Source organism: Pelobates fuscus, chromosome 10 (assembly GCF_036172605.1).
Source record: "Pelobates fuscus isolate aPelFus1 chromosome 10, aPelFus1.pri, whole genome shotgun sequence".
Lineage (NCBI taxonomy): Eukaryota > Metazoa > Chordata > Amphibia > Anura > Pelobatidae > Pelobates > Pelobates fuscus.
In genome coordinates this window covers 130962525-130989538 of record NC_086326.1, presented here as the reverse complement: position 1 = coordinate 130989538, position 27014 = coordinate 130962525, and the positions used below count along the sequence as shown (strand labels likewise).

The following is a 27014-nucleotide window of genomic DNA, read 5'->3' as shown; positions in this document are numbered from 1 at the left end:
GGACTAGTTTAGCACCCTTTGCTTAATGTGGATTGAGTGCGGTTTCTTTGTGTATTTTGTAAACATTTATCTTTATTGGCCTCAACTCTTTATTACTTTGCAATGCCCAAACTTGGCACAGAAATAAGATTTTATAATATATTTTGCTACATTCATATTTTATTAGTAGTGTATAATTATTATTATTATTATTATTATTATTCACAATTTTAAAGTAATTCCACCAAGTTATATATATATATATACTTATATAACCGCAAGTAATAGACAGATAGAATAATGTTGATGAAGAGGACACTTTACAGTTTCCACACTGCTCAAAGAAGTTTATAAGCTAGTAGTGACAGTACCTTGAAAGATCTGCTTAGTCTTCTTTCCTTATCCTTAAATTTCCATATATGTTCTTTCTGTATGGAGCTGTACCTTAAGTATCAGATTTACCCCAAGCCAAAAGGCACATTCTTTCAATGCGTTGATAGAGTACATGCAATGTACCAGTGTTGTTTGTTTTGGTATTTATGCAAGTGTCCTTTCTTACAGGTAAATATCACTTTGTTGGACATCAATGATAATGCCCCCCAATGGAAGGACGAGCCATTCCTGGTCAACCTGGTAGAGATGACGCCGCCAGATTCAGATGTCACCACGGTAACGATTTTCGGGGGGAATTTTTTTTGTGTAGAACCATCTCATCCAAAAATGTGACCTGACTGACTTAGAATTGCATGTTAGGATGCTGCATGACCCTAACACAAAGGATTGATGATGTAAAAGGCTCATGTGCCTTCTCAGGGACTGCAAAAGCTACCTCGCTCTTTCAGATTTTGACTAGGGTTAAGAGGAGTTGCAGTCTATTTCTCAATGTTTCAATTTGAATAAGAGCTATGTTTAATAGTTGTCAACAGAGACAAGTGACACACTGGGGAGTAATAAATGTCACTCAAACAGTTATGAGCAATAATAGTTTCTTAAACTGGACTCGATGATGCTACTGGCCTGATGTCACTATTAGAATCGAAACGACTTTCAAAAGAGGAAAAATGACAATTGACAAAATTCCAATCATACATTACCGTGTGATGTCTTGTCATCATAGGACAAACTATATAAATCCGGGAGTTATACTGGAATAGGAGCAGGATTATGGCGTTCCAAATGCTGATCAGGATAATAAGATCAGTCAATAACAAGAAGTGAACTCTAAAAATATAATAACAACAAATACCACAAATGACCAAGGCAGAAATAATTAATAACATATTTTAAAAAAATAAATCAAATTATACAGTGAAACAAAATGAGCACCCAAAATATGGCAGTTTTGTTATGATCATTAACAGTGGTGTATCCTGGTTTTGTGCTGCCCTAGGCAGGACAAAACTCAGGTGCCATTCCCCCCCCCTGCGCCACCCCCACCCAACCTTTCCCCCCCGCATTCTAAATACACACACACACATTCACTGACAGATACGCATACACTAGCTAACAGAAACACACACTCGCTAACAGAAACACACACACACTAACAGACACACTCACACTCAGTAACAGACACACACACACACTCACTAACAGACACACACACTCACTAACAGACACACACACACACACACACACACACTAACAGACACACAGTCAGACACACACACACGCACTAACAGACACACACACTCACAGGCAAACACTAACAGAAACACACTAACAGAAACACACACACACTAACAGACACACACACACTCACACACTAACAGACACACACACACTCACACACTAACAGACACACACACACTCACAGGCAAACACACTAACAGAAACACACTAACAGACACACACTAACAGACACACACACTAACAGACACACACACACTAACAGACACACACACTAACAGACACACACACACACACACATTAAAACATTTTTTTTAAATTTACTTATACACCCTCCCCCCAGCCTCCTTACCTTTGGGAATGCTGGGGGGGTGTCTCTTCCTCCCTGGTGGTCCAGTGGCTGCTGGGCGAGCAGGCGGCCGGCGAGGGAGCACTTCCTCTGAGCTGTCTGCTCAGCTCCCTCGCGCGCTGCAGAGTGAGGCTGGGAGGCGGAGCCGGAATATGATATCATATTCCGGCTCCCAGCCTCACTCTGCGGCGCACTAGGGAGCTGAGCAGACAGCTCAGAGGAAGTGCTCCCTCGCCGGCCGCCCGCCAGCACCGCCCGACCGCCAGCACCGCCCGACCGCCCAGCAGCCCGCCGGCATGTCTGTTAACCGCTAGGCTAACAAGACATTTGCCTTGGGCGTTTGGGGGCGGCTTTTTTTGCCGCTCCCTGGAAAATGCTGCCCAAGGCAAATGCCTTGTTTGCCTCGCGGCTAATACGCCCCTGATCATTAATATACTGTAGGTTTGTAGGTAAGATTTATCCATTGAACAATGACTTTTGATGAATTAGTTCCAACCTGCCAATTACCTTAATAATATGACTCTGACAAAAGTAATTGCTGCAAAATCTAGTGGTCGCTATTTTATCCTAATTCTATTTCACTTTTCTGCTGCTTTTGACATTTTTGATCATCCTCCGTAATCTTGTACTATGAGATTGTCACGGTAATATACCCCAACACGCAAGGATAGTCCAGATAGTCTAGAGGCAAGAAAACAAGATACGTCTTACCGGACCTTAGAATGGCCGGACTAGACGAGGACAAGAAAAGACAGAGTCCAGAACAAGCCGAGGTCAAGGGGACAGAGAGACAGCATAAACTAGAACAAGCCAAGGACTGGTACACAGGAGAGCAAACCGGCGAACAAGACAAGCAAGGATAAAGAGAAAGCGGAGTCAGGAACAAAGCCAAGATCTAGCACCAAAAAACCAACTGAACGATACAAGCACTAAAGGGAACTGAACAGAAACCACGATAGGGTACTAAGGAACAGGTGAGTATAAATACCCTAGACTTCACTTTGATTGGCCCCTGTCATATCCACGCCCCCAAAACGTGAGTGCATGAGGAATGTGGCATGACAGGGGCCAATGGGAGACCGTTTCAAATTTCGTCTCCCACTGTCCCTTTAAGAGCGCGCCCGAGACACGCGGCGCGCTCTTAGAGTCAGGCGGGACACGTGACCGCTTCTCGCGGTCACTGCCCGCCTTCCTGATTTCGCCGCCGGATGAGCCGCGCGCCGGCTCGTGCATAAGCAGGACTGCACGCGGCGAGAACAGAGGACCCCGGCCGGCCCCTGGAGAGGGTAAGTACCGCTACAGAGATATTACTCACTCTTGATGCTTCTCCTACCCCTCCCAGCACTCTTTCAGTGTTTCTTTCTCTGGCTCTGACTCTTACCTGCAACCCCTCTCTGTTGGAGTTCCCCAAGGTTCTGTCCTTGGTTCCCTACTGTTCTCTATCTACACTGCCTCCCTTGGTAAACTCATCAGCCTCTTTGACCAATATCATTTCTATGAGGATTACTGGTGTCACGTCTAAACATTTGTTATGAAGGAACACAACTGCAGATTTCGTATAGTTTGAATATTTATTAAAGAAAGTAAAAGGTAAAGACTTTAATTCCAATTTACAGGTACTGTTGTTTTAAGTAATAAACGATAACTGAAGTCCACAATTATAAGCACTGTAGCTTTAAGTAGTAAATGATAACTGAAGTCCACAATTACAGGCACTGTAGCTTTAAGTAGTAAACGATAGTAAATTGCAGACACTGAATCAATAAAGAGTCTCTTAGTAGAGTTAACGGTTTAGGTGATAAGTAATTACAATAGCTGTTCCATACTTTAACTGAAGCAAGACAGATGCAGATAACTGAGATGAAGTATGAGTTGAAGTTAGCTGTAACGGGATTGTTTTTACCGAAGGACTTTTGGAGACAGGTAATAACAGCTTTTAAATGCAACTCTTATCACATTGGTTTTACTTAGCTTCCGGCACATAGAACACTGGTTCCCGAGATCTCCTCAGAGGCGTATAAAGAGTGTTTAATCTTTAGTCGTGGATGAGGAGAGGTGAAGGGAACTTTGCAGAGTCTTTCAGTCCGGTCTGGTAGCAGAGGCTTTCACAACGAAGTTGTAGCTGGGTTGTGAGTAAGGAACGTAGTTCAATAATCCAGCCCTGATCAGCTGGTGCAGTCAGATTAAATAGGCAGACCGTGTCATAAAGGGGTGTGGCTAGGCTCCGTGGAACCAGGAAGTAAGAGGATACCATAGTTAAGGCATGACAACTGGCTGCATCTGTCCTCTCTTGATCTATCTCTGTCCCTTTTCACTCTTGTCTCTGACTGCCTCTTTGCTATTTATAACTGGATTGCTGCTCACTTCCTTAAACTTAACATGTCCAGAATAGAACTTCTTGTCTTTCCTACCTCTAGTGCTGCTACTCCCATGTCTGTCTCCCTACAAGTCAACGGCACTAGCACATCTCACAACCCTCATGTCCAGTGCATCGCCAAATCCTGCAACTTTTCAAAAACATAGCACGCATCCGCCCCTATTTAACGATGAATGTGGCTAAGATACTGGTCCATGCCACAATCCTCACTCACCTTGACTACTGCAATTCACTTCTCAGTGGTCTTATATGTTTCCAATAATGAAAGAAGCAGCGAGGAACATCTTCCAGTCCACCTGTACCTCCCACGCCTCTCCCTCTGTCAGTCCCTACATTGGCTTCCTATGAGATATAGGGCTCAATTAAAAATGATGGTACTTGCTTACAAATATTTACATAATGATGCTCCTACCTAACTATACTGCCTAAAATACAAGTATGTCCCGTCTAGGCTCCTACTCTCCATCAAAGACCTGCGTCTATCCTCTGTTTTTACTCCTCCCTCTGATATTCACCTCCAAGACTACTCTAGGGTTGCACCGTTCCTGTGGAACTTCCTTCCCTGCTCCATTTGACTTTCACACAGTCTCCGTTCCTTCAAAAAATTATTGAAAACTCACTTCTTCAGGAAAACATATCAATTAAACTGTTAATTGCTTTCTCTCCCGCAACTCATAATAAAACCCACTAAGCCCTCCGTGAAAACTATTCTAGTAATCTACTTTTCTACCCTTAATGTTTGTGTCACCATACCAGAGCTGATGGGGCCCTCATCTTCCCCACTCAGAATCTCTACCAGGCAGGCTGTCCAAAACTCTAATAAATCTGGGTTGTTGGCAAGGGACTCACGGTTATGGTCACATTTCCACCGAAGATCCGGCGCTCTGAGAATACAAGCTGTGCGTGCTGGAACCTCAGTTGTTACTGTATTACATAATTTGTGGCAGTGCTGCGGGTGGGCTCCATGGCCAGAGTGGCAGAATCCATGGGCTTTGTGTTGCAGCGGTCTCCCACATAGCAGCACAGATGGCAGGTCAGGAGTTAGAACTGAGCCAGCAGAAGCGGTGGGGGCATGAGGAGCAGAACCGCTAGGAATCAGTTCAGACACCGCTCCAGCCAGGAGCCACACCACCACAAATACAACAAGGGCAAGTGTCATGATAGGCTGCAGTGCACACACTGTGCTGCACATAAGGAGCCTATCCCCAGCACACACAGACACACTACACTGTTTCTCAAACTCGTCTGGTTACAAATACTTGTCTGTTAGTCCACCCAGCGCTGCAGAATTTGTTGGTGCTTTATAAAAAATAATAATGATAATATGAAGTTTTTAATGGTGTTGTATTCAAAAGAGTCATTACAGTGCCATTCATGTGTTAGGGTTATGTTTAGAAGGGACTTTGGGTTCAGTGTTGGGGCAGCCTTTGGGTGAAGGGAGTATGGAAAATAAAGATGAACTCAATTCAAGTTCTTTCTTTTGCCACATCATCTTTGTGCCCTTTCACAAGCACAATCCACAATAGTGGTCTTTCGAAGATCCTAGAAGGCCACAGGAATCTAACTGATCTTTCCACAAAGACACAATGAGATGTATCAGTGTATCACCTGAGAATATGCCTTTTGATAGCTAGTGAAAAATGGCTAGGCAAGACCAATGGAAATTAAAGTAAAACAATAGAAATTAAAGGAAAACAATGTTTGAAATGCAAACTTCCCCTGCCCTTAGTACAAAACAAATACTCTCTTCCCCCCCCCCTCCCAAATTTACCTTTTTCCAAAGTCGAGACTCCTTCAATGTTACTTACCTCCTGCAACATCATGGAGGAGGCATGACCTTGTCTGAGATGGTTTTCCCCATTTTGGATAATAAATAATCAATTTGCCTTTTTCCAAAGCTGAGACTCCCTCAATGTTGCTTACCTCCTGCAACATCATGGAGGAGGCATGGCCTTCTCTGAGATGGTCCAGTCGGGATAAAGAGGGTTAGAGGGTAGAACTAAAATGACCAATGACCATACCACTTCATTGAGATGATGTGACCTGGGTGACTTTAGTTATCCTTTAAGCACTATTCCAGCTGTGACTTGTTTTGATGTGTCAGTAAACATACAAAAGAAAAGAAACCCCTTCTTTAGCCTATGCTTTTATTTCATTGTGGTGGCTGTTGAAAAGAAGAGCCAGTCTTTCATACTTCTGCATGCCAATAAAAACATGAATAAAGATTCTGTCTTTACAAAACGCTCTCTAGTGACATGTCCACTTGAAATGCAACCACTTGCGGAAAATGAATACTGCAGGCCCACATTCAAATAATGTGGGTATTTTATTATGCGAGGGGAAATCGAGTCACCTTAGTGATGCCCAAACGTTCTAAGAACTAAGCGCCATGCACTATTACAGGTTGTGCGTAAATGGTTTAGAACTGAAGTGCTTGAAATGATTTATCTCTTAATTGAATTTTATTTTGAATTATTTTTTAAAACAAACGCTTTTACTTAGATTGCTAAACATTTTGTGTTTTTTCTTTTTGCGTGCGGTAAAAACCTAATTTACTAGTGACGAATTTCAGCTACTGCCGCCTCTCACAATTCCTTTCCTTCTTTAAATTGATTGAATATGTTTGTTTATGTCTCACGAATCGCAAAGTACACACTACAGACTTAATAGAAGTTTAATAACGCATTAAATTAATTTTTATTTTTGTCCCAATCAAACCTCATTTATTTTCCTCCTAATTATTATTATTATTAATATTTTTTTTACTGAACGACTGGTATTAACTGCACCATTAGTTTTATTTTCTCTCTTTCTATTTTTAAGGGCATGCCACTGTTAGGAACACAATGTTTTGTCACAGTATACAGCTGATTATGCCTGCTCAGGTGCAGAGCTCATTGTAGATTTCAGCACCCCTTATTAGCAGTGTCATACCTTGCCCAAGAGATGTTCTTATATCTAAAACAGGGAATCGTTTGCTTTTGTGTAAATAGAAGGCAATTATGCATTGTATACTTTTTGTAACAGATTTCACGTTCGTTTTTTTTTCTCATAGATTCACAGGACTTACATTGACAGTTTCTGAACAAAATGTAGTCTAATTAAATAGCATTACTCCAATACCATTGTTTCCACAGAATAGATATTAATACATACAGTATATCAGAGCCATGCATGTTTTTTAAATTAATTGCTTAATTAATGTATTTATTATTATTGATTCGTGAGCTCCCTTCTTTAAAGTTTGCTTGCTTGGTTTGTGGCCTTCTTCGTGATTTTTTTTTTTTATCAATTTCAGCATTTTCTATGTCTATTTGTGACATTTGGGAGTTAGATAATTAAATTTGTTGGACAAATAATTGTGTCTCAATAGGAATATATTTGCAAACATTTCCTGATATCCAGTATAAATCGACTGGTGTATGCAGAGATGAGAAGACTGTTCTGCCAGCATTTGTACCACTTAGACCTAATTTACTGGTGTTAAGATTTTTAGTTTTTGATGGTGTTGTTGTTTTTATGAAAGTTGACCTTGAATTTTAACCCCTTAAGGACACATGACATGTGTGACATGTCATGATTCCCTTTTATTCCAGAAGTTTGGTCCTTAAGGGGTTAAATCTATTACTACCAATAGAGATGGGAATGCCTCAAAAAACAAAAAGAAAACTTAAAAAAACAAAAACCTCTTTGGAATGTATGGAATATGTTTTTTACAATGATTGTTCAATATGTTCATGACATAGTATTCATAAATTTAAATCTTCAATATTATTTTTAAGAACATTAAGACTTTCCTGAAAAACTTATGAGACTTTATTTCACTGAAGACAAGCAAATTGTGGAATACAATTCAAATACTAACAAGCAGACTTGAAGATTCACTTTGGACTGAACTGCAATTTGTCCGAATTTGGAATGACTGGGTGATTGAAAGAATATCCGATTTCTGAACTGCCGCGTTCCAGAATTATGCGGGAACTACTATCCCTAACCTGCTCATTTTCATTGGTGATTTGGAGTGCTGTTCCTGTCACCAGAAAAGGGGGGATGGGATAGGTAAGAGGCCAAGTAGTGTCCCCAAAATCTGGTCTTGGTGGTCTTGGTTTCGGTGGTAAGATACCTAGTGATGATGATATTGCTCTTTCACTTTCAGCAGGAAGATAATCCAATCACTGTAGCATTCCTGTTTGCTCCTAGTGAAGGAATGGCTGGCTAAGGCTGTAGGTCTGCAGGTGCACTTCTAGTGTTTCTAGTGGGCAGCATGCCTTCCTTTACCATAAATGCCAGTGACTGGACAGGGACTGGGCAGGGTGGTGGCAGTGGAGGGCTGGGCATGGATGTAGAGAAGCAGCAGCACTGTCGATCTTGCCTGCTATATGCTGAAACGATGGACGGAAAGCACACTTGAGCTGAGCAAACATATTGCAGTCAATTAGACAAATGGTGGGAAATTGGTTGGGGTAGCAGTCAAGTAACAATCTGCACATTGGGTTTATGGTCACTGACAGAGCTGCTAACATGGTCTGGATTGTGAGGGATAACCAACAACATGGTGTAACTCTACTATAGACATGCAAAAAAGGATTCTGTACACTGGAGCGCAATCCACAGTTTATCTTTCCACCATGAGGATTGGACAATAACAGGGCAGCTAGAGGCAGTTCTAATGCTATTTAAGGATATGGAAGACGGTTTGCCAATTTGGGACAGGTACCCATCCCCTTGCTCATCCACTTTATAATTATGATGGATGCCTTTCTGGAAAACAGGTGTTCCTGGTGACACACTGCATGCTGATTTAGCAGCAGTGGTCCGGTAACTGAAAGATCTACTCAATGCTTGTCTAAGCGAACAAGTTGATAATTGCCCTGAAATGATGCTAGCTTTCCAGTGTGATCCAAGGATTGAAAAAAAAAAGTGTCACTGGTACAACAACCTGACATATCGGAGGAACAGGCTTATTAACATGGCCTGTGATTTCCAGCAAATGAAAGGCGTGCTGGTTTAGGAGGGTGAGTGCATTGAAAATACCACGTTGCTATTGTCTACTACTTCCAGCATAACTCCAAAACAGCAGAGTGGAACAGTTAAGATTTGGCGTAATGCTAATGTCTGTTTGGTGAAAGCAAGTGAAGCAGTAAGTAGACAAAAGGAAAGAAGTGTTTCTTAAATGATCAGAGCTTACTTGTATAAACCTGTTTTGCCCCTTATTGAGGAGCCTTGGAACTGCTGGGATTAGAAAATAGTGCGTGGGGCCTGCTCTGTGTCTAGTTGTCCAGCAACTATCATGCATTCCACCAACTAATGTTTAAAGTGAGTGAGTGCTCTCTGTTACAGGGAACATCCTGAATCCCAAGGCTCACAAATGTTCTCTCAATTTGTGGATCAAATAGCCCTCCTTGAGTTTAACTTGGGTTATCCTGCTCTTCAGTTATATACTTGAGGAACCATCATCTGCTACATGAGATCCAATTGGTCACTCACTTCTCCCTACAAAAATAATGATAAATTATTTCCGCAGCTGCCTCTGTTCCCCTTTTTTCAAATGCCTTTTGTTTTTAGTGATATTGGCCTGCTTGGCACGGCTCGGCCCTGTCTGCTGTGTTTTTGACACTTTAGCTTAATGAAGCAGTTTTGGTGTATAGATCATGCCCTTGCAGTCTAACTGCTCAATCCTCTGCCATTTACAAGTTAAATCCCTTTGTTTCTGTTCATGCAACAATAGACACACCTCACTTGCCTATGACTGGCCTGGAAAAAAACGGTTTCATTTTTAAACAGATCTTAATTTACTTTAGAAATGTTTATATCAAGCTTTGTAAAGTCAACTTCAATAACATACAGGAGATTCTAGCATGCTGTTAACGAAACAGGGGAATAACAATTCTAAATTACAGACTGTGCAATAATGGAGGATTAAACATTGCATCTCACAGAAACACAGAAGTGTTTAGGAAGGTTGTGCAAGTCACAGGCAGGGAGGTTTGGCTAAGGCTACATAAACAGAAACAAAAGTGATTTAACTCTGTAACGGAATGCAGTAAGCCTGTCCTATAATGTACCTGTGTAACTATATCCGTGCTGTGTATTCATGTCTTTATGTATAATTTCGTATGTGGGTTCGGTAGTTCCATGAGAATGAAACTACCGAACCATTAGACCACCCCAGTGAGAAGTGTGCGCCTCGTTAAGCGTTCACACTTCTCACAGAAACCGCAACTTGAATATTAATTTCTGATGCCTGGGTGGCCGCTGTTCGGTATACGAACCACGTGCGGCGGCCATCTTACGCATCAGAATCTCAGCGGTGTTTGGTCGTCGAGTGTCTGGAAATCAAATCGGACACTCAAACAACCGAACACCGCTGAGACCTCCAGAGCTCCGTAACTACCGAACGGAGGGACCTAACAAAGTCCCATTCGGTAGAAACCAAGTACCGAACGAGGGAAATGTAATGCAGGGGAATTTAAGTGTGGATGGCCAAGAATATTGTATATTTCATCTGCCGAACGGAGACCGACCGCAGGGCCCAAATGTATGGAACCCTTTTCGGCTACCACCTCATGTGCGGTCAGTCAAACTTCACCCTCCACCTAACTACCGAACCCCTGGTCCGATCTGGGTGAATTTTGGATATATTGTTCACCCAGATCAGGGCTACCTAGCGGTACCCTAATATTAATGTTATGTGCTAGTTTAGGGGTACATCCATGTTTGGGGTAAAATACTGTATAAGTTAAGGGGATTATGAGTCACCCTGAGGGGAGGAGATGTGTGGGAGGTTACATTTACAGTATTGGTTACTGTCCTAATTGATGTAAATCCCCCCCTTGCATGGGAGCATGCTTTATAAGGAACCCTGGAATAAAGATTGTCAGTTCTGCTCCTGAAACTGTGTGTCGTCCAGTTATTGGGATTGCGGTTGGGATATTGCTGTGTCATTTTACCTGCTGGAAACTCTGCTTGTGGATTTACTATTGCCTTGTTCCTGAGCCTCACTGGGATATTAAGTGGAGAATAGCTGTGGGATATCAGCTCTCCGCTACAAACTCTTAAAAGGCAGAGAATGGAGAAGTGAGACTGCAGGGGCATGATCTATACACCCAAACTGCTTCATTAAGCTAAAGTTGTTTTGGTGCCTATAGCATCCCTTTAAGTATTGCACATATGTATCTCGGGCCAGTAGACGTGGTAGCAAACAGCACAAGTTAGATGAAGTGCTTCTTGCAAAGGTAAACATACTTGTGGCACTAATATAAATGTAAAAGGCTCCCATTCCTATGAAGTCTTTAACATATCTCTATTGAACGTTACCCCGTGCTGATAGATATATTTAGTGCATAAATAGAATTAGCCATAGTGCACATATAACATAGCACAGTAATTAGCCTTGCCGCACTACAGTCCAAAGTGGCTAATATGGCTAACATGTAAGTAATGGCAATTGTCCAATGTGATCTATATTCACTAACTACACTGCAACTTGGTTATATGGAAAAAATCACCAAAAAATATTGGGCTCTTCTCACCATTCACAAACTTCAGCTTGACATATGTAATAACAGTAACATCATCATAACGCGGTCCGAGTAATGATGTTGATGCGTTTTGTCCTTAATCTGACATTTTTAAGACCCAGTAACTCATTAAGGCAGAACTGCTTATAAAGCATGATCCATTAGGCTTTCAATACATCCACCCCTAATCCTCACAATCACTTTAAGGAAAACCAACCCAGAAAACTAAATCTAAAAACTTTAAAGGAGCCAAGCCCTTAAAGGGACACTCCACTAATAAAATGCAAAATATATTTTGAAAAACACTGTTTAGTAGATATACCCCCAATTAAAACATGCATGCAATCAATTATGCATTTTATCACTGGGATTATATCTAAAACTGATCTCTTCCCTGCTGCCTTCGCAAGCCCTCCCTTAAATGTGGGAGCCACTAGCAAAATATACCACCTCCTTACTACCCTGTTTAACCCCTTAAGGACCAAACTTCTGGAATAAAAGGGAATCATGACGTGTCAGACATGTCATGTGTCCTTAAGGGGTTAATGTGGTTACAGGTGACTCATCTCTCTGCCCCAGTGAAAAGCATTAGGAGCGATATAAAAAAAAATCTATATTTATATATTTAAAGGGACACTATAGTCACCAGAACAACTACAGCTTAATGTAGTTGTTCTGGCGAGTATAATCAGTCCCTGCAGGCATTTTCATGTAAACACTGCCTTTTCAAAGAAAAGGCAGTGTTCAAATTGCCCCCTAGGCACACCTCCAGTGGCCACTCCTAGATGGCTGCTAGAGGTGCTTCCTATGGTAGTGCTGCATAGACTCTGCATGGAGACGTTGAACTTTCCTCATAGAGATGCATTGATTCATCGATGAGGAGGTGCTGATTGGCCAAGGCAGTGTTTGGCCCCACCCCCGTCCCACCTCATTGCAGATTTTCGGCCAATCCAATTCTGTCCAGTAGGGAAATCATTAGATTGGCTGAAATAATTTAGTTCTGATGATGTCAGGAAAGAAGGCAGATTAGGGCCAGTGCCGGCAGACCCGTGTGGCACTGGAAATAAGTTAAGTTTATTTCCTTTTATGTGGGTGAAGGGGGGTCTGGAATACACGTTTGTGTTCCTGACCCTATAGTGTTCCTTTAATATAGAAATATATATATTTTTTTTCCTTCTTCTTACTTAATCTGTGAACCAAACGGATCAAATAACGATCGCATGACCAAAATACAAATACCACATGGTAACCCTAACTGACCAAAACTTTGTTCAGATGAACCAATTTAGATTAACCAAATGTCCTGCCATGCAGAAGTCCACTAAAAATATCTTCATAAATACATTAGGTGAGGTTCACTTTAAGAAATGTGTATAAAATAATGTTTTAACGAAGATGCACTCATTCCGAATTGAGGCAACTCATTTAAAACATCTGTCTTCCCTACGCTTTGAAATAAACGAACCGTTTTAACTGCTTTCAAACTCATTCCAGCCTCAATCATTTATGGAGGATTTATAATACAGTCTGAAAATTAATTAAAGTGCTTCTTCTCCTGATCGGTTACTATATAATAAAGTAAACAAATTATTTTAAGTACTAAATGTTTGCTGAAAACCTGGCTAACTTCCCTGTATACTTCAATTTCTAAAATAGCAGCTAATTTCTGCTAATATTCTGATGATGTTGACAAAATTAATTGAAACAGGTAGGGGTCTCTATCAGCGGGGCTGGACTGGGATCACAAAGCAATTTATGTGATTTGGAGCTGTCATATTGTTACGTACATGCAGCCCTTCGCTTCAGGATGATCCATGGGTGTAACAGTGCCATGGGTCTCCAGTCGCCCACCATCTGTTGTGATTGACCCTCCTTGGGGACATTTCCCTTAGCAGGGCAATCCTCCATGCTCATGCAGACAGCACATTGGCATCAATGCGGCAAATGTGAATGTTAAGAAGCTTGTTGCATACGAATAAATCACACAAGCTCACTGACACATGCAGACAAGCTCACTGGCACACACACACACATACGAACTTACTACAGACAAGCTGTCTGACACGCACAAGTTTACTACAAGCAAACTTTAATGGTATACACACACAAGCTGACTACACACAAGCTCACTGAAACACACAATCTCACTACAGACAACTTCACTGACACAAACACATACAAGCTCACTTAAGACAAGATCACTGGTAAACACATCCCCACACAATCACTATCAGTCATGGGCTGCTGGTAAAACCTACAAGTACCTGTCACCGGCAGTGTGAGCATTCTTCCTGTATGAGGTTATCATTCTGGACCTCTTCTTGTCTATAAGGTCAGTTGACTGAGGCTGTAGGGTTGAGCTTCAGTGTGGGGGATGGATTCTGCAAGATCCATGTGACCATGCTGTGCAGGAAATGGAGAAGGGGCATTTGTGAGTTCCCCTGAGGCTCCTCCCAGTGCCGGCATACCAGTGTACTGTCACATTCTGTTTCGCTGACAGCCTTAATGCGGCAACCTAGTTGGCTGCACCAGCCCTACAACAGTTTGAGGAATTACTATAGAATGTTTTATGTAATCTGCTGTAGTGACCTGCCCAAGGTGCCACCGAAATCTCCCAGTATCCCAGTGGGTCAGTATGGCCCTGGCTATCAAGCTGATAGCTGAGCTGTTAGCATTCAAGTTAATCCCTTCCACGGAACACAAAATATATACTGGAGGTTTGGAATATATAAAACCACTCATTTACATCCCACCCAACAGTTAGAGGTTCGATAGGGCAGTCTTGAATTTTGGGTCCCATTTTCTCACTCTCAATTGGCATGTGCAAGTATATCCCTAGACAGCTTTGCTCTGTGCAAACTGATCTTAGCATATTCAGCCCATATTAATTACTTGCAGAGCCCCTGCCCAAAAATAACATACCTCTCCAAATATAAAATCGCAAGGAAGGTATAACTTTAAAATTAAATCTAACTGTAGCTATTAGCAAAGGTATACAAAAGTCACTTGACTTTTAAGCAGTGTTGAAGAATAAGCACAAATTTTAAAATACAAGTAAAACATAATAAAAAAATGTTACTCCAAACTGAAGCCTACTCCCATTACACAGCACTTATAAACACAAACAAACGTTTTTTGGAAGTAGCTGATGTTGTAAAACCATATTATAGATAAGGCAAATCATTTAATTTACAATAAGTTTTATTTAACATAATACGTTATTGAAACAATGAAGATGCGCTTAAGAAATCCTAACTATTCCACTTGGTTTAAAGACATCTTGTCCATTTTCTCCCTAATAGGTTGTAGCAGTTGACCCCGATCTGGCAGAGAATGGCACACTGGTTTACAGCATCAACCCTGCTAACAGGTTCTATACCCTGAACAGCACTACCGGTAAAATTCGGACAACGGGAGTGGTGCTTGACCGAGAAAACCCAAATCCACAAGAAGCTGAAATGATGAGGAAGATCATCATCTCTGTTACAGACCGTAGGTGTCATGTCCTTTTTACTCATATTATACCGTAGTCTAATGTTAATGATGTCGGTGGTTTCTCAGTAGCTCATGTTGAATTGATGATAGGAAGAACTTTCCACCGCTATTCTCTGAGCTTGCAGTTACTAAATGTGATAACCTCCCGTTCTTACATGTTGTGATGGTTGGTGTGGCTGTCCAAACACTACAGTGGAGAGCAGTCACCACCTTCTCATTTGTGATGTTCTTCTAATGTACGGATGAAGGCCCTAGATTGGTCATTGGACAAGGCATCTGCTTTCACTACTAAAGTGCAGATGGCAATCTCCGACTGATGAGTAAGAGTGAGGCTGGTCAAATTGGGTAACTCAGAACACAAGGAGAAAAGAGAGGAATTTCCAGTGTAACTTTCCTCGCATCATTACTTTATTTTTAATACATTTTATGCATTAAAAAAAAAAAGCTTGGATGCTTAATGTGTCCTTACTAGTTTTGCTATTTGTGAGATGTTAATTTTGTTTTTCTCTTCCCTTGATAGGAGGAAGGCCGCCGCTCCGAGCCACAAGCAGTGCCACTGTTATAGTGAACTTGCTTGATCTCAATGACAATGATCCCACATTTCAGAACCTGCCATTTATTGCTGAAATCTTAGAGGGTGCACCTGTTGGATCATCTGTATTTCAGGTGTCTAGTATATACAACCACATGTTTTTCTTACTAATCCATTAAACCATTGCGTCCTTCAATATACAATATAGATTCTAAATATTTAGAAAGCCAGAATTAAAAAATGGCGTGTATTATATGCCAGACACTTCCAAGGCTATATGTCGTAATGCAAGTTAAAAACAAATAAGAGTCCAGACAGCATATGCCCCCTGCCCAGGACTATTATCTAAATTGTCTAAATTTTATTTTCTTTATTTTCACCTTCTCTGAATACAAGTCTCTGGACAGCTAGGCTTGCTTTCTTTTTTACTTTATTTCTTTCATTCTTCTTCACAACCCTTAAATCCTTCTTTTGACAGGTGGTGGCCATTGACCTAGATGAAGGCCCGAATGGAGCCGTGACCTATCGCATGCAGGTGGGCATGCCACGGATGGACTTTGTCATAAATAGCACTAATGGACTAGTCACCTCTACAGCTATACTGGACAGAGAAAGGACAGCAGAGTATTATCTTCGAGTGGTAGTCAGTGACTCAGGAACTCCTTCCAAAAGTTCAACCAGCACACTTACCGTTCGGGGTAATGACCAATTCATAGGGTCCTTAATACATTCTACCATTCCAGTTTAGTAAAAACCATGCCATCTAACTGTGTCATTATTTTTCCGGTGTTATATTTTGCTGATGTATGACATTAACCCATGCAATTTGTTTTTGAGCCTTTAAAAATTCCCATAACACCTAGTAGGAAGACACAGTTTTGAAAAGAGCATGTACTTGCCCCAAAATACACAATAGAACTGTGCAAGATTTGATATTGGTGAATGAGCGACCACAACATAGTTATATGCATCTCGAGAAGGATGGTAGATGCTACAACTGTCTGTTACCTTACTGTGGACATATAATTTCAGTACTGCATCTATGAGATAATGCATCAATCCCATAAATTTTTGTTAATATTATTCTTGATATATGTTCTACCTGAATAAAGGTCAAACGTTGCCCCAACATCTGATGTAATGAAGCTCCAGATTTGTGTGTGCATACTGGCCAAAAGGGTGCTGTTAAAGTTTTATAGCACTGTTCTAATGACTTTCCATCTATGACTTACAACATTTTCATTTTTGCAGTTGGGGATGTGAATGATGAAAGTCCTACTTTTTCCCCCACTTTCTACAATATATCATTGGCCGAAAATGTACCTCGAGATTTTGTGGTGGTACGACTAAACTGTACCGATGCTGACACCGGACTGAATGCTGAGTTAAGCTATTTCATTACTGGTATGTTTACAATTTCTCTTGTCATGTTGGTGGGGAAATATAAGGTACAAACGTTGGTTGCTTGGTGAGGCAAACATTCTATCAATGGTAAATTGGTGTAGATTAACTAAACAGTATAATATACCACCTAGACTAGGAACAAAACCTTAAAAAGATGTACTAACACATGATCATGGATAACCAAAGAAATTAAAACAAACAACACCAGACTTAATAATACAAATCTTAACAACCAGCTAATTAAATCGAAAAACAGCTCACAGTACAAAGTAAGATGGAAAGTTTATAAACAGATCAATGCAGGTTAAACAATTTCCAATTTGCAACACTCTTTAAAAACAAGATCCAGTGTAGTATGCCAGGAAAGACACAACAATACAAGAAACACCATAATCATCAGATGGGCTGCAATGGTGTAATATCAGAGAAGCTATTTATTCCATTAAAATAAAGTTGTACTTACTAGAAATACAATATAACCGCACCCATTACTATATCTCAGTCATAGCATCATCGACTTGAACTTTTAACTCTTTGTCTTTGTAATACTGTTTGTTTTCCCATTGTGAGTGTAGCACTTGCTTTCTAAGATTGCACCTCCCTCTTCCACTGAACCAGATATGTCTCTCTTTTTTCACCATCATTAGTTACTACTCCTCCACAGACCACCAGTGGACATCAGCCCTCTCTCTCCTACTAGCACAACATACCTTTTAAAAGAGAAAGTTACCTTGTAATTTGTTCTCTTATTCTACTGTTGGATTAGACTCTGTCACACTGTTTCAACTTCTGACTCCTGTACACTGAATATAGCAGAACATTAAAATCTAGGCAATATCCCCTTCATACCATGAGCCAGTGAGAGGAAATGTGCATGTCCAGACTTAGATGCCCCATCAGACAACTGTTGTACACATAGACTGAGCATGTATGAGGTATATACTTGGACAGTGTGCTTTACACAAACTAATCACCAAATTATATCAACAGTTGCTACAAACTGCCTGCAATTATTATTTTTTTTTTTTTAATTTAAAGATTTTTATTCTTTTTGTGAGTAACAAGTAAGAAATACATCAAAGAAAATTGCATATTACAGGATTCATAACAATCGTGAAGGAAATAGTCATTAACATACATTCTTGTTCTTTCTGTATGTGGTGAGTATACAGTATATAGGTACGGTGTGAAATACAAAGATAAACACAAAGCACAATCATATTGTATGAGTGTTATACATGTCCAAAAATAAGAGTATAATAATTATTATCAAATACATCAAAGGGAATTGCAAGTTACAGGATTCATGACATATGATGAGAAAATGGACAATAGTATACATTCTTGTTCTTGCTGTGTGTTGTGATATTAGAGTATACAGGTGTATTTAAGATATACATTTTTACACAAGTCATAATTATACGACAAAAAGTATATAGTGTAGATGTTGTATAAACCTAATTAAAGAGGGGTGGTAGTAGCGTGAAATCCTTGCTTATGATTGTGACCTAACACTGTGTGTGTAAGTGAAGTGTTGTACCTGTGTAGGCTTGAGGTGGATATTGAGTGTAGTTGTTCCGGTTAGGAATCTTGTCCAAGGTTCCCAAATAGTGTAGTATGTACCGAGGTCTTTGGAGATAGCGTGTGATATTAGTTCCATTTGTCTTATGTTCTCTATTCTTGTTATCCATTCCCTAACCGTGGGGGCTTGAGGTGTTTTCCAATGTTTGGGGATCAATTGTGCAGCGGCCATAGTCAAGAGCTTGAAAAGTGAACTCTGTACCCTATTTAGGGCATGGCTAGAAGGGGATACTTGAAAAAGGTATTGAAGAGGTGTCATATTAAATGTTATACCTAAAATGGATTGGGTAAGGGTGTGAATTCTATTCCAGAATTTGTTTATGATCGGGCATAGCCACCAGATGTGGGCGTGATTCGCTGAGATGTTGTTGCATCGCCAGCATGTGACTTTGTCTAGGGTATGTATTTGTTGAAGTTTCTTAGGAGTGTAGTGCCATCTCGAGATACGTTTATAGTTACTTTCTTGGACCATCAGAGAGGTAGATGTTTGGTGGATGGCTTTATAGATATCTCGCCATTGGTCCACTGAAATATCAATTTGTAGTTCCTGTGACCATTTTTGTGTATAATTAGGCATTCCTGTTTGTTGTAGATCCCTGGTTATTTGGTATAAGGTGGACAAAAGTTTTTTTGTGAGTTTATGATGTGAGCATATGTTTTCAAATTCTGTCAGTTGGCGGGTACCTCCAGGTAGTAGGTTATTAGCGTTAATTAAGTGTTTTATTTGCGAGTATTGGAGTAATTGGTTGTTGGTTGGAGAGGTGGAAGGGAAAATCTGTTGGAGGGTTTTTAGTGTGTTGTGTGAAACCATGTCTCGTAGTTTTAGTGTGGAACCACTGTGGTAATTGAGATATGCCTTCCCTGAGTGACCTCCCTGGAAATTTGGATTATTAGTAAGTGGGTAGAGTGGCGAGGGGAATGGGGATATATTTGTGGTACGTATTAGTTTATACCAGAGCTGGATGGTTGGTTTAATTGTAGGGTGTGCTCCACTGAGAAGTGGAGTATGTGTGCTTGCCTTTGGTAGCCATGGGCATTCGGCCAAAGGTATTGTATTATATTCGTTCTCTATTTGTACCCAGTGGTGAGCTGGTGTGGGTCTTGTCCATTCATATATCCTACTCAAATGGACCGCTGTATGATAAGATTTTATGTCAGGTAGGTTCAAACCACCCTTGTTTCTGTTTCTAATAAGAGTTTCGTGGGCTATTCTTGGTTGGGAGTTCGACCATATGTATCTGGTGAGTGTCATTCTAATCTTTGAGAAGAAAGTCTCATTTAGTTGAATTGGAAGGGCTTGGAGAGTGTAGAGTAATCTTGGGAGAATATTCATTTTGATAATATTGATCCTACAGAACCATCCAAAACAAGGTCTTTGCCATCCTTGGAGGTCTTTAGTGATGTTATCTAGAAGTTTGCTGAAATTAAGGTTGTATAACAGTTTGAGGTTATGTGATATGTGGACTCCTAAATACTTGACTGAGGTGGGTTGCCACGTAAAATGGAATCTTTGTTTGAGTTGAGTGTTTAGGTATTTTGTGGAGTAGATGGGCATCAGGTCACATTTGGAAAGATTTGCCTGAAAATTAGAAATTGTGCCATAAAGGGCCATTTCAGAGATGATAGATGGAATGGTTGATAGTGGATTTGTTATTGTGAAGAGGAGGTCATCGGCAAATGCCATGACTTTATATTCATGATGCTTTACTCTGATGCCTTTAATTTGTGGATTATCTCTGATCCCTTGTAGAAAGGGTTCCAAAATAAGTATAAACAGGAGAGGCGAGAGGGGACAACCTTGCCTCGTCCCATTAGTAATTTGGACTTGTTGTGACAATTGGCCATTAACACGTATCCGTGCTGTGGGTTTCGAGTATATAGCGGCTAACCATTCCATCCAGCGTGGTCCGAAGCCAAGGACTTGTAAAGTGTGTTTAATTAAAGACCAGCTAACTCTATCAAATGCCTTTTCGGCGTCTATAGCAAGAAGTGAGCTATGGGTTTTGTGGATTTGAGCCCAGTGGATTAAATTGAGAACTTTCGTTGTATTGTTCTTTGCTTCCCTACCGGGAACAAAGCCTGCCTGGTCTGGGTGAATCAAATTTGGAAGGAAAATTTTTAGTCTGTTCGCCATTATTTTTGTTAGTATTTTAAGATCTATGTTAATTAGGGATATTGGTCTATAGTTTCCGCAACCAGTTGGGTCTTTACCCGGTTTCGGGATAAGTGTGATGGTTGCTTCCAGGGAGGCTTTGGGGATGAGGTGTGAGAGTTTGTGAGTGTTGTATGCTTTAATGAATGGTTGTGTTAGTAATGATGAGAAGGTCTTATAGTATTTCCCTGTGTACCCATCTGGGCCGGGACTTTTACCTGAGGGTAGTGATTTAACCACATTGTAAAATTCCTCTTGGGAAATGGGTTCGTCTAAAAATGCTATCTCATTATAAGGGATTGTCCTTTTAATTCTCGGTTGTAAAAATGCTATAATATCTTCCCTAGATGGATGGTCTTTTGAAATGTTGTATAGGTTTGTGAAAAATTTGTGGAATTCATTGATGATTTCTGGCATATTTTTAGTCGTTTTCCCCGATTCCAGTTTAATTTCCGGAATGAAGGTTGATTGCTTTTCTGGTTTCAGTGATTGTGCAAGTATTCTCCCTGCCTTACCTCCTTTTGTGTAATAGCGGTGTTTTGTCAGGGTAACCTTACGTTTTGCATGTAAAAGTAGTGTTGTTTGGAGTTCTGATCTTTTGGATAGGATTAGTTTGTAAGTGTCAAGGGAAGAGTCACAGTCATGATGTTTGGATTCTAGTGATTTTAATTCACGTGTGAGTTGTGAAATTCTGTGTTCCCTATTTCTTTTGGCCGAGGAAGCAATTTTGATAAACTCTCCCCTTAGTACTGCTTTGTGAGCTTCCCATAGGAGTGGAGGTGAAATTTCTGGATGTGTATTTTCCTCGAGATAACTGGTAATAGCTTTTTCAATTAGCTTAACATTATTTGCGTCGTTTAAGAGTAAATCATTTAGTTTCCATTGTGTGGATGGTTGGGGCATTAATGGTATGTTTAACTTCAATGTCATTGGTGCATGGTCTGACCAAGTAATTGGGCCGTAGGACGCCGCTGTTACTAGGGGTAGGTATCTATGTTGGAGGAAGATCGTGTCGATCCGAGAGTATGTGCCTGAGGGTGTGGAATAGAATGAGAAATCTTTTCGTGTAGGATTTAGTGCTCTCCAGCAGTCATAAAGTTGTGCTGTAAGGAGTGTAGAGTTTATCTTGTTTCTAGTTTGTGTCATTTGTGGGTTTAATTTTGCGGTGGAGTCTAAATTTCCGTCTAGGGAGATGTTTATGTCTCCACCAATTATTAGTATACCTTCATGGAAGTCTGAAAGCTTATGTAGGATTTTTTCCAAGAACTGGTTTTGTTTTTTGTTAGGTGCGTATAGGTTGACCAGTGTTACTAAAGTGGGGCCCAGTTTCCCTTTCAAGCATAAAAATCTACCGGAGTCATCAGTGAGTTGTTCCTGGAGGGTAAATGGAGTATTTCTGCCAATCAAGATTGCAACCCCCCTTGATTTGGATTCAGAGTAGTGGCTATAGTGGCCTTGTGGGTAATCTTTATTGCATAATTTAATTTGTGTACCTTTACGTAAATGTGTCTCTTGGACGAAAACTATATCAGCTTTCTGTCTACTAAAATCTGACAAAGCAAGAGATCTTTTTTCTGGGGTGTTCAGCCCTTTGGCATTTTGTGTTAATAATGTTAATGAATTCATTGTTACTTGAATGGACTGTGTTGCGATATTATTTGTAAAACACAGATCTTATTATAGAGGTGGGGAGGGAGAGATTGTCTGTGGTCCTGACCTTGGGTATATGATGAAGAGATTGTAACTTAGGCTTCCCTTAACTCAATTTATTATTAGCAATCACTAACAATTTCCTTTTCAAAAGCGCGTTTTCCTGCAATTATAACAGAGTGAAGTGTAGTTGGTTATACAATTAAAATGAGATGAACTAAAATAACATATAATACAAAAGAAAGGTTATAACAACTGTAGATTTATACAACAGCCCCTTCTGAAGGGGTATCTCTCAATTAGCGAGAGTATAGGTGATCTATCTGGACACAGCGATAGATACCTGAGAAAATTGGGGAGAACCTTGTGGCATAAGCAAGGGTCCCGGATCTGCAATCCTATATTGCAAATTAATTTAAATTATTTTTGAGACAATTGATGAACTTAATGAGAGGGCAAGAACTAGAGGTATCAATAGTGTTACAACAGGTGGGAAAGTAGGTAAAGACGGAAGTCTTAGATTTATAGGATGTTTAAGGCAACGGGGAGGGGAAGGGGGGGGAGGGGGAGGGGGGGGGGGATGGAGGGGGAAAGGGAGTGGTAGGATGGCGGGAGCTAAGAGGTTACCTATATAGGTAGGTAGTATGATATATCTATACCATTAAAGGGACACTATAGTCACCTGAACAACTTCAGCTTAATGAGGTTGTTCAGGTGAGTGCTACAGCTACCCGGAGCCTTTTTCTTGTAAGCACTGTATTTTCTGAGAAAATGCAGTGTTTACATTGGAAGCTTGGAACACCTCTTGTTGCAGTCAATCAGACGGCCACCAGAGGGACTTCCGAGTTCAGAGGCCCTAAAAAGGCCTCCCGTCCGATGCATTCTGGGTGAATGCATCAGACGGGCTATCAGCACACAAAGCACTGTGAACGCGCTTTGTGTGCTGACAGCCTGTCAGCACTGCTGTGGGCGTGGCTTCAGCTGACAGCTTCAGCTTCAGCTGACAGCTGAAGCCCGAACCCACAGGGACGATTACTGTCCACAATAGTGGTTGAAGGGGGGGGGGGGGGGGAGACCTACTCTCCTTCCCCCCCCCCCGGCCCCCACCGCTGTGCGGCGGGTGGGGGCCCTAAAATTATCAATAAGGGGGGGGACCTACTGTCCCCCCCCCGGCCCCCACCCCTGAGCGGTGGGTGGGGGCCCTAAAATTATCAATAAGGGGGGGGACCTACTGTCCCCCCCCCCCGGCCCCCACCCCTGAGCGGTGGGTGGGGGCCCTAAAATTATCAATAAGGGGGGGGACCTACTGTCCCCCCCCCCCGGCCCCCACCCCTGTGCGGCGGGTGGGGGCCCTAAAATTATCCCCGGCCCCCACCCCTGAGCGGTGGGCGGGGGCCCTAAAATTATCGATAAGGGGGGGGACCTACTGTCCCCCCCTGGCCCCCACCCCTGTGCGGCGGGTGGGGGCCCTAAAATTATCGATATGGGGGGGGACCTACTGTCCCCCCCGGCCCCCACCCCTGAGCGGCGGGTGGGGGCCCTAAAATTATCAATAAGGGGGGGACTTACTGTCCCCCCCCCGGCCCCCACCCCTGTGCGGCGGGTGGGAGCCCTAAAATGATCAATAAGGGGGGGACCTACTGTCCCCCCCGGCCCCCACCCCTGAGCGGCGGGTGGGGGCCCTAAAATTATCAATAAGGGGGGGACCTACTGTCCCCCCCCGGCCCCCACCCCTGTGCGGCGGGTGGGAGCCCTAAAATGATCAATAAGGGGGGGACCTACTGTCCCCCCCGGCCCCCACCCCTGAGCGGTGGTTGGGGGCCCTAAATACAAAGGGGGGGGGACCCTAGTTAACCCTCCCCCCCCCCCAAAAAAAAATTATCTCCCTACCTACCCCCCTCACCCTAAAAATAATGAGGGGGGGAACATTAACTAAAAACCTGTAAAAAAAAAAATAAATAAAAAGAGATAAAAAAAACTTACCATTCGATGTTTTCTTTCTTCTAAAATCTTCTTTCTTCAGCCCAAAAAAGGCCAAATAAAAATCCATAATAACCGACGCAATAAAAAAAAAAAAAAAAAAAGAGCGCAAAAAAAATAATCCATCTTCACCCATGGAGGGCTCCGCGCAGACTGAACTCCGCAGGGTGGGGAAGGCTTATAAAGCCTTGCCCCGCCCTGCAATTAGGCTAAGAACACTCTGATTGGTGGGTTTAAACCAATCAGAGTGCTCTTTGTCATTTTACAAGCGTGGGAAAGTTCTTTGGAATTTTCCCACGCTTGTAAAATGACACAGAGCACTGTGATTGGATGGCTTGAAACCCATCCAATCACAGTGCTCTGTGTCATTTTACAAGCGTGGGGAAATTCCAAAGAACTTTCCCACGCTTGTAAAATGACAAAGAGCACTGTGATTGGATGGCTTGAAATCCATCCAATCACAGTGCTCTGTGTCATTTTACAAGCGTGGGAAAATTCCAAAGAACTTTCCCACGCTTGTAAAATGACACAGAGCACTGTGATTGGATGGCTTGAAATCCATCCAATCACAGTGCTCTGTGTCATTTTACAAGCGTGGGAAAATTCCAAAGAACTTTCCCACGCTTGTAAAATGACAAAGAGCACTCTGATTGGCTCAAACCCACCAATCAGAGTGTTCTTAGCCTAATTGCAGGGCGGGGCAAGGCTTTATAAGCCTTCCCCACCCTGCGGAGCTCAGTCTGCGCGGAGCCCTCCATGGGTGAAGATGGATTATTTTTTTTTGCGCTCGGTTTTTTATTTTTATTTTTTAATTGCGTCGGTTATTGTGGATTTTTATTTGGCCTTTTTTGGGGCTGAAGAAAGAAGATTTTAGAAGAAAGAAAACATCGAATGGTAAGTTGATTTTATCTCATTTTTTCTTTTTTACAGGTTTTTAGTTAATGGTCCCCCCTCATTATTTTTAGGGTGAGGGGGGTAGGTAGGGAGATATTTTTTTTGGGGGGGGGGGGAGGGTTAACTAGGGTCCCACCCCCTTTGTATTTAGGGCCCCCACCCACCGCTCAGGGGTGGGGGCCGGGGGGGGACAATAGGTCCCCCCCTTATTGATCATTTTAGGGCCCCCACCCGCCGCTCAGGGGTGGGGGCCGGGGGGGGGGACAGTAGGTCCCCCCCCTCATTGATAATTTTAGGGCCCCCACCCGCCGCACAGGGGTGGGGGCCGGGGGGGGGACAGTAGGTCCCCCCCTTATTGATAATTGTAGGGCCCCCACCCGCCGCTCAGGGGTGGGGGCCGGGGGGGGGGACAGTAGGCCCCCCCCCTCATTGATAATTTTAGGGCTCCCACCCGCCGCACAGGGGTGGGGGCCGGGGGGGGACAGTAGGTCCCCCCTTATTGATAATTGTAGGGCCCCCACCCGCCGCTCAGGGGTGGGGGCCGGGGGGGGGACAGTAGGTCCCCCCCCTCATTGATAATTTTAGGGCCCCCACCCGCCGCACAGGGGTGGGGGCCGGGGGGGGACAGTAGGTCCCCCCCCTTATTGATAATTTTAGGGCCCCCACCCGCCGCACAGGGGTGGGGGCCGGGGGGGGGACAGTAGGTCCCCCCCTTATTGATAATTGTAGGGCCCCCACCCGCCGCTCAGGGGTGGGGGCCGGGGGGGGACAGTAGGTCCCCCCCTCATTGATAATTTTAGGGCCCCCACCCGCCGCACAGGGGTGGGGGCCGGGGGGGGGACAGTAGGTCCCCCCCCCTTATTGATAATTTTAGGGCCCCCACCCGCCGCTCAGGGGTGGGGGCCGGGGGGGGCAGTAGGTCCCCCCCTCATTGATAATTTTAGGGCCCCCACCCGCCGCACAGGGGTGGGGGCCGGGGGGGGACAGTAGGTCCCCCCCCTTATTGATAATTTTAGAAAGCGAGCTGAGCTGTCAGTCAGACAGCTCAGCTCGCGAACGCGCATTCCGCGCACATGCGCGGTAAAGCGCTCAGGTTCTTCATAGGGCGGCATTCAATGCCGCTCTATGAAGAACGCGATTGGTCCAGCGCGAAGCCGTCCCATTGGGCCCCGCGATTTCGTCATTTTGACGAAAAAGGGGGCGCGGCCTAGCGGGCAGCTCGGCGCTGGAACGGAGGTAAGGTTTTAATATAAAACCACCGAATTTTTTTTTTTTAATTAATGAAAGTTCATATAAAAGCAAGAAGGAAGGCTGGGGGACCTGTCTTTCTTGCTTTTATATGGTGACTATAGAGTCCCTTTAACATATTTGTCACATTGAGATTACAGTGAACATTGACAATATCGTTGTATCTTAATGTCATAATCTAAACTTATATAGTCCCTTCACCCGAGGGTTCAGCTCAATATACC

General features: G+C 42.6%; 1 protein-coding gene across 1 annotated transcript in view; it reads left to right on the top strand.

Annotated features, from left to right (window-relative positions):
• The window catches only part of CDH23 (cadherin related 23), a 909735-nt gene that overhangs the window by 554727 nt on the left and 327994 nt on the right, over nt 1-27014 (top strand). Inside the window, exons 21-25 of the mRNA XM_063435341.1 lie at nt 541-648; nt 15157-15346; nt 15870-16015; nt 16360-16579; nt 17133-17285. Coding sequence (XP_063291411.1) covers nt 541-648; nt 15157-15346; nt 15870-16015; nt 16360-16579; nt 17133-17285 — 817 coding nt within the window. The remainder of the gene's footprint in view (nt 1-540; nt 649-15156; nt 15347-15869; nt 16016-16359; nt 16580-17132; nt 17286-27014) is intronic.